The 8615-nt window shown below is 40.9% G+C and overlaps 1 protein-coding gene across 5 annotated transcripts in view; it reads right to left on the bottom strand.

The window, feature by feature from the left end:
* LOC138740263 (sorting nexin-13) overlaps window positions 1-8615 on the bottom strand; it is a 114632-nt gene that overhangs the window by 5355 nt on the left and 100662 nt on the right. For all 5 annotated transcript variants that reach the window (XM_069892633.1, XM_069892635.1, XM_069892632.1 and 2 more), the window contains one exon: window positions 2883-3064. In XM_069892633.1, the coding sequence (XP_069748734.1) occupies window positions 2883-3064 (182 nt within the window). The remainder of the gene's footprint in view (window positions 1-2882; window positions 3065-8615) is intronic.

The following is an 8615-nucleotide window of genomic DNA, read 5'->3' as shown; positions in this document are numbered from 1 at the left end:
GAGAGAACTGGTGTGTGCCATTCCCTTACGTGTGTTTTGATAAAGATCCTTCCTGTGTTCAACCTGTATCCAGACTCGTTGATTTTTGAACCCACTGAAATGTTCCCTTCCCATACAATACTGTCTAACCTGCTGAATACTTCCAGCAGTTTCTGTTTTCATTTCAAGTTTCCAGCATGCGAAGTCTTATCACTGCAAATTTCAATATGTTCAAGTCAAACTAAAAAGACATAGATGTACACCCTATACTGAGTGAAGAGGCCACGACAATGGGCAGCACCTTTTAACGAGCATTGACAGGTTGAGCTAAATTTTAATGCCCCTGTTTAAATGTGGAAGCAAATTAAAATGTCAGAAATTTCAAACCTGGCTCCAATGTACTTCTAACCTTTCAGGGTTGAAAGGAGAGAGGGAGGACATTCAATTAACATGCTCAGATAGGTTGTTATATAATTAAATATTTCCAAGTTTCAAAGTTCAGATTTATTGTCCAAGTACATACATGACATCACATACAAACCTGAGATTCTTTTCCCTGTGGGCCAGGCAGAGTTTCTACTTATTGGTAACTGTAAAATGTACTCAAGAAAAAGATATGTATAAAAAAAGAAAATATAAACAAACTGACTGTGCAATACAGACAATAATAACTGTTCTGTAATAAATAATGTGCAAATCAAGAGTTCTTAAATTAATCTGTGATTGAGTTTGTTTAAGAGTCTGATGGTGGTGGGGGGGGGTGCGGGGTGGAGGGTAGCAACTGTTCCTGAGCCTGGTGGTGCAAGACTTTTGGCATGTATACCTTTCCTGATTGCAGCAGCGAGAACAGAAAATGTCCTGAGTGGTGTGGATCCTTGATGATTGATGCTGATCTCTGATGACAGCATTCCTCGCAGATTTTGTCGTTAGTGGGGAGAGTTTTGCCTGTGACGTACTGGGTTCTAACCACTACCTTTTGAGGGCTTTCCACTCAGGGGTATTGTGCCCCCATACCAGGCTATGATACAACCAGTCAGCATACTTTCCACCTCACATCTGTAGAAGTTTGCTCAGGTTTCCGATGTCATATCGAATCACTGCAAACTCCTGAGGAAGTAGAGGCACAAACACGCTTTCTTCATGACAACATTGGTGGGTTGGGTCCAGGAAAGGACCTCTGAGATAGTGATTCCCAGAAATTTAAATGTGCTCACCCTCTCCACCTCTGATCCCCCAGTGATCACTGTATTGTCCATCTCTGATTTTCCCTTCCTATAGGTCACAATCAGCCCCTTGGATTTGTTGACTTTGAACGTGAGATTGTTGTTAGTAGATCATTCAGTTTTTAATCCCTTTCCTGTTTGCTGACTCATGGCCCCTTTTTATATAACCCACGACTGTGAATTACTACTGTGAATTCACTACTGTGAATATATAGGTCACAATCAGCCCCTTGGGTTTGTTGACTTTGAACGTGAGGTTGTTGTTAGTAGATCATTCAGTTTTTAATCCCTCTCCTGTTTGCTGACTCATGGCCCCTTTTTATATAACCCACGACTGTGCTAATCATCAACAAATTTGTAAATGTAAAGATTACTGTGAATTTGGAACCCTTGGCTGGGTTTCCAAGACTGAAGGAAATTCAGTGTTTGAAGTAAGGCGAGACCATTTGAGAAGATGGTAAGTAATGTTCTTGATCCCCTCCAGCAAACTATTCATTTGTTCCACCACCATCAGATGCTGAGCAAGGGGTCCAGGATGAGACCAACCCATTTTTCAACAACCTTCTGATTTTGGACATCACCATTCAGGAAGGATGTGAGGTCCTGGAGATGGTACACAAATGATTTACAACAATGGTTCCAGAAGATTTGGTCTGGTGATCAAACACTTGGTCAAAGCGTTAGGTTTTAGGAGGATCTTAAATGAAGGAGAGGCAGGGAATTGTAGAGCTGAGGGCCACAGCCACTGAATAGTAACAATGTAATTACAATACTTCACCCTAATCCAGAGGCCCTCGTGAGTTCTAATCTGATATTACATAAAATATTAATTAAATAAATTCTATATTTAAAATATTTATTGGCAATGCTGACCAAACTCTGCCTCCATTTGGTCCTTCAATCTCCCCATGGTCTTCTCCAGTCACAAGCATCCCCTCTTTGTTCTCACCTCCCCCTGATGATTTCAATGCATCTTAAAATGTCTAACTTTTCCCAGTTCTAATGAAAGAATAGTAACCTGAAACGTTAATTATTTGTCTCTCCACATGCAGTGACCAATCTTCCGTCCATCAAAACCAGAATTTATTCTCAAGAATATGTCACAGAATTCTTTGTTTTGCATCACAGGTAGTAAATAATGCTATAAATTACAAGTTTAAAAAATAAATAAATTAGTGCAAAAAGAAGAGAAAGTGAGGTAGTGTCTGTAGTTCATTGTCCATTCAGAAATCTGATGGCAGAGGGGAAAAAGTGCCCTTGTGGTGCTGGGTGTTTGTCGTTGGGCTCCGTCTTGACGGTAGCGGTGTGAAGAGGGCATGGCCTGGGTGGTGAGGGTCCTTGAGGACAGAGGCTGCTTTCTTGAGACACAGCCTCTTGTAGATGTCCTCAACAGAGTGAAGACTGATGCCTTTATTATGGATTTCCATCATCTGAAGTTTTTAGTGCAAGATGGGATTAGCTGGTCATTCAAAAAATCCTTGGGTTCACTGGGAAAAACAAACGGTTTGGGAAATTCCTCTCTGCTTTGAAACCAGTAGAGGGAATCAAACCAACCACGATTAAATAATAGGATTCGAATCAGCAGAAAGCTTGGCAAACTTCAAGCAAGTGTGGACACGATAAAACTGAAAGGAACAGGAGCCAAAGATTAAAGGAAATGCCTGGATAGCCAAACTTTACCTGAAACCTTGCTTAGTAGTAATTCTTCAGCTTTTTCTTTTGTGGAGGCTTTTTCTTCTTCAGACCTTGGTGGAGATGGACAGGCAGGGTTTCCATTTGGCCACAATACCTCTCTTAGATGATCTATGTACCAAGTTACCCATTCCTTACTGAAGAACTGGTCCAGATATTTCTTTAGAGATCTGCAGAAATATACTCCAAAAATTTACACTCACAAGAAGATGACAAAATGCTTATTTACATGTTTTAATTTACTTTCATGGATGGTTTAGTCAATTAGTTTTCACAAACAGGGCATAACCAATGTAGAAAAAACACAGAGATGCTGGAGGAGCTCAGCTGGTCTCGCAGCGTCCATAGAAGATAAAGATATATTATCAACAATTCGGACCTGAGCCCTTCTTCAAGGTATGAGCAAAATACAGGAAGGCATCTGAATAATGATGGGGAGAGAAAGGGGGAGGAGTCCAGATTACCTCTTCGACTTCTGTCTGGGCACCTTCCAACCGATGGCATTAACATCAACTTCTCTGGTTTCTGTTAAACACCCCCCCCCCACTCCTCTTCTTCTCCCTGTCGCTTTTCCTCCAGCTCTTTCTCTCTCTCTCTCTCCCCTTTCCCTCTGTCTCCTTTAACAGAGCCAAAATCAATTCTCACCTTTCCGCTTATCATATCCAATTAACACCTTTTCTTGATCTGGACCCTCCCCCTCCCATTCTTCTCCCTTTCCCTCTCCAGTCTTTATTCAGATTTTATTACAGTTTATTTACATTTTACTACAATAACAGCATCTGTAGACTTTTGTGTTTCATAACCAATGGAGAACACATTTCACCAAACAATTCTCTCCATGACCGATCATGAAATAACAACTATGGGGCCGGGCAACATCCCAGCTGTAGATCCATGCTCCAGAATAAGCTGTTCCTCCTGGCTGAGCTCCTCCATCACACTAACAACATTGGCATCCACCCAACAATGTGGCAAACTGCCCGGAAAACCGCTCACAAAAAGCAGGACATTAGTGCCCAATCAGTCAACTCTCAACTATCTGCAGTGATGGAAGTTGTTGTTGACAATGTCCAGACTGAGCATCACCAGGACCACTCAGCTGCAGATCACATCACAGCCTTGACCTCAATACGGACCAAAGAGCTTTTACCAATAAGCAGGAATTCTGACTGGCCCACAGGGAAAAGAATCTCAGGGTTGTACGTGATGTCATGTATGCACTTTTAATTTTTTTTAAATTTAGACATACAGCACAGTAACACGCCATGAGTCCATGCTGGCAATTTACACCCAATTAACCTAGACCCCCAGTACGTTTCAAACAGTGGGAAAAAACCAGAGCCCCGGGGAAAACTCACGTAGAAGCAGAGAGAATGTACAAACCCTTTACAGACTGCGTGGAATTCAAACCCTGATCCCCATTGCTAGGATGTAATGGTGTTGCACTAATGTAACGGCATCCATGGCACCCACTCTGACGATAAATTTTAACTTTGAGAGTGCCAACAAGGCAATATTTGTTGGTTTGTGGCATCCCAACACTCTCATAAAACAGCTGGAGTCATGCCTCACACAAAGAGAGAGTCAATCATCTCAGCTCCAAGACATCACTGAAAGAGATCCTTAATGCAATCTTGGTGCAATGTTCTAGGCTGAATGACCTTCAAAAGGTCAGGAAAAAGGACATTCACTGAAGTTTGCACAGGATTCAATTCTGTCCACAGCTCCTCAGCAAGTGAAGCAACCAATCCTGGATGCCACAAGATCAAGTTCACAGCCAGGCATGTGTTGAAAAGGAGCAAGCAACACTCAATTCCCAAAAGTGCCAGGCAGTGACAATGAATTTCAGTACGTGATGATTCCACACTATCTTTCAGAAGGACTGGTTCTCCCACCGAAGAGAAAAATATCAAGTTAAGACAATGGCACTTGCTCTTTTTTGAAATGCTACAAATGTTCATGTATCTGGCAAAGCATGAGACTTGCAAGACTGTAAATCAGAAAGATAAACATCATAAAAGATGTAAAATTCACAGTGGAGAAACTGACCTTTTTGGTCAAATAGTAAACATTATAATGTTTGGCTGCTAAACCTCTAAGCATGTCTCACCTGTATAGGGGATATTTCTAGTTTTGGTTAGAGTAAGTTTTCTCTTTTAGTACAAGCTTAATAGACGCCAACTCTGTTGAAAGTTAAACGTTGCTTTTTTTCCTTGTTAAATTAATATTACAAGGAATTAATATCTATTTTGTTGCAAACATGCACGTTATGAGTTGAAAATTGTTGATTAAAATAATGTCAATGATAGAATCAAAGAACACTACATGACATTAATAGGTCCTTCAGCCCATCTAGTCCATGCTAAACTATTATTCTGCCTAGTCCGTTTGACCTGTAACCAGATCATAGCCCTCCGTACATATCCCTATCAAAATTTTTCTTAAATATCGTAATCGAGCATGGATTTACCATTTTAGCTGGCACTTCATTCCATACACTCACCATCTACTGTGTGAAGAAGTTTCCCCCTAATGTCCTCTTTAAACATGTCACCTTTCACCCTTAACCCATGCCCTGTAGTTCTTGTCTCACCCATCCTCAGTGGAAAAAGCCTGCTTGTGGGACATAAAACAATCCCATAGTACCCAATGTGTTTCATTGTTTAACAATGTGCCTGAATTGGTAAAATGTTGAAGGGTTGATCACTGATCTTTCTCCAATAAATTAGAGGAAGGAGACAGAGATTTTGAACAGGAAGAAGGGATCACCAATATGGGCTTTTTAAAAAGAGCAGACAGTGGCTTGGAGGACTAGTGCCTGAGAACAGTGAGAAGTCGATGTGTGAGAGACTTAGAACATAAGAGTGGTTCCTTACAAATAACTAGATGAATGGAAAGATAAGGGTTATTGTGGAATTGTTGGAATGACCTTCTCTAGAAACAGAACAAACGCAACTTTAGTTCAAAGACGAAAGACCAAATTTTATCCAACATTTATTGTACTGTTGAAGTGATTGAAACATCATGAAGTGGGGGAGGGGTGACTGGTCTTTGAGTGTAGATTTGTCCAACTGTGAAGATCATCTAAACTTTTGGTTGCAATTAGATGAACACGAGAAGGTTTACTGAAAGACAAGCAAGTAAAGTACTCAATATTTAACAGAAGGCAGCCACAGCCATCTTCACCAAGAAGTGAAGATAAAAGGAAAACTGCAGCTGTTGGAGTCCTGAACTAGAAGCAGGAAATGCTGGTAACACTCAGAAGGTATCCACAGAGAGAGACACACACACAATTCCTATTTTCACAGAACTGAATCCCTGTTTCTCTTTTCACAGATGCTGCCTGACACAGAGCAGCGCCAGGGACATGATGTCTGCGCTGATCATGACCCCAAATTAAACAAAAACTTTGCTGCTTGCACATGATCCAAATCCACCTCTTCCATGCATGTTCATGTGTCTATCTAGAAGTCTCTTAAATGCTACTATCACATTATATTGTATCAACATCTTGACGCACACCTTTCATCTCCTCACTTGTCAGCAAGATGAAACAATGACTGCACTTCCTTACAGGATGAGGCAAACGAGGCTACAAACCACCATTTTGTCAACATTCTACAGGAGCTCTCGAGAGAGCGTCCTGGCTGGCTGCATCACAGTTTGGCAATCCGATACCGAGGTATTAGACTAGATAATAATCTAGGCCAACTATTCAAATTAAATTATCAGCCATTAATGAAGAAATTACAAGGTGACTTAGAAAGATTTACCACTAACACTGATAGGAAGGGTAAATTGCATTAAAATGAATATATATCCAAGGATACAATATCTATTTCAATCGTTACCAATTCAGCTAACAGAGAAATTCTTCAAGGAGCTAAAGAAAATAATAAGGAAATTCTTATGAAAAGGAGGGAAACTGAGGATAGCGCTAGATAAATTAACAGAATGGTACAAACAAGGGGGCTTATAGCTACCGAACTTTAATAATTATTATAGAGCAGCACAATTAAGATATCTATCATATTTTTATCAAACAAGGGAAAAACCAGATTGGACCAGGTTAGAGCTGCAACGCGTCAATCCACAGGACCATAAAATGGCTGAGAGGATCACTGAGGACACCTTCCTCCCACCCCAACCAATGTCATTTACTGGGATCGTTGTTTAAAGGATCCCTCCCACCCTGTGTGCATCATCTTCCAGCTACTCCTCTGGGGAGAAAGATACAGAAGTATCAGAGCCAGAACCACCAGGCTGAGGAATAACTTCTCCCCGCAGGCAAAGAGGCTGCAGAGTAACTGCTAAAACAACTCTCTGAGACTCTACTATTTATTAGGAATATTTATTTAAATTATATATATTGAACACACACACACATGTACTGAGTATGTACCAGTATCGTTTGTCTGTATGTATTTTACTGTTCTTCATCATGGACCAGAGGACACTGTTTCATCGGTATGTTCTGGGACAATGGGAAAACAAATCAACTTGAATTTAACTGAACTTATTTTACTCTTCATATCTGTTTTCAGGTACCAGCTGGGGAGTCGATCTCCACAGCCGGCAACGACAGCTGGAGAACACCTGCAGCAAGAAGAGACCACAGAAGGCAAAGGAAACAAGAAAGAAGAGGAGGAAAGGGCATCAAAGAAACAACAGATGGTCAACCCAGAGGAAGAAGAAGAGGAAGAATACAGTGAAATAGATAAAGGGAAAGGCAAGGTAAAGGATATACTTGCTCTTGTTAGAGGATACATGGAGTCATTTAAAGAATGGCAAACACAGGAATTCAATGATTTAAGAAGAAGAATAAACAACACAGAAAAGAAAATAAATAAAATGGATATGACCTTAACAGAAATGGGGAAAAAAATGGACAAGATGGAAGAACGGGCAATAGCAGCAGAAATGGAGGTAGAAGACTTAAAAAAGAAATTGGAGGAATCTAATAAAAAAACTAAAGAGACACAAGAATTACTAGCCCAAAAAATAGATATAATGGAAAATTATAACAGAAGAAATAACATAAAGATAGTGGGCCTTGGGGGGAGTCACGTGATGGAGTAGTGGCCGGACGGTGAACTCCAGCCCTCTCCAGAAAAGTCGGGAAAAACAAGAGAAAATACAAAGGCACAGAAATACAAGTTAAAGAAAAGTGAGTATAAAGGTGGAAAGAAGATGGAGACAAAAGGAGAAAAATCAAAATCAACGGAAAGAAGAGAGGAAGAGAAGACAACGGAGGAAAAAGGTGAAGGCCTTACCTGTCCGAAGAGGCCCGCTGTGGAGAGAGGACCCCACTACCTCAGGTCGGTAGAAAGAGAACTACAACAATGGCTCACAGAGCCGAGTAAAAGTGCGCAACCGCGCATGCAAAAAAACACACCGACGGGAGGGGGGACCAGCTGGGGAGTCGATCTCCACAGCCGGCAACGACAGCTGCAGAACACCTGCAGCAAGAAGAGACCACAGAAGACAATGGAAACAAGAAAGAAGAGGAGGAAAGGGCAGCAAAGAAACAACAGATGGCCAACCCAGAGGAAGAAGAAGAGGAAGAATACAGTGAAATAGATAAAGGGAAAGGCAAGGTAAAGGATATACTTGCTCTTGTTAGAGGATACATGGAGTCATTTAAAGAATGGCAAACACAGGAATTCAATGATTTAAGAAGAAGAATAAACAACACAGAAGAGAAAATAAATAAAATGGATA

The sequence above is a fragment of the Narcine bancroftii genome, chromosome 8 (genome assembly GCF_036971445.1).
Source record: "Narcine bancroftii isolate sNarBan1 chromosome 8, sNarBan1.hap1, whole genome shotgun sequence".
In the NCBI taxonomy this organism is placed as follows: domain Eukaryota; kingdom Metazoa; phylum Chordata; class Chondrichthyes; order Torpediniformes; family Narcinidae; genus Narcine; species Narcine bancroftii.
Note: the sequence above shows the minus strand (reverse complement) of the source record. Positions and strands in the feature narration are given on the sequence as shown.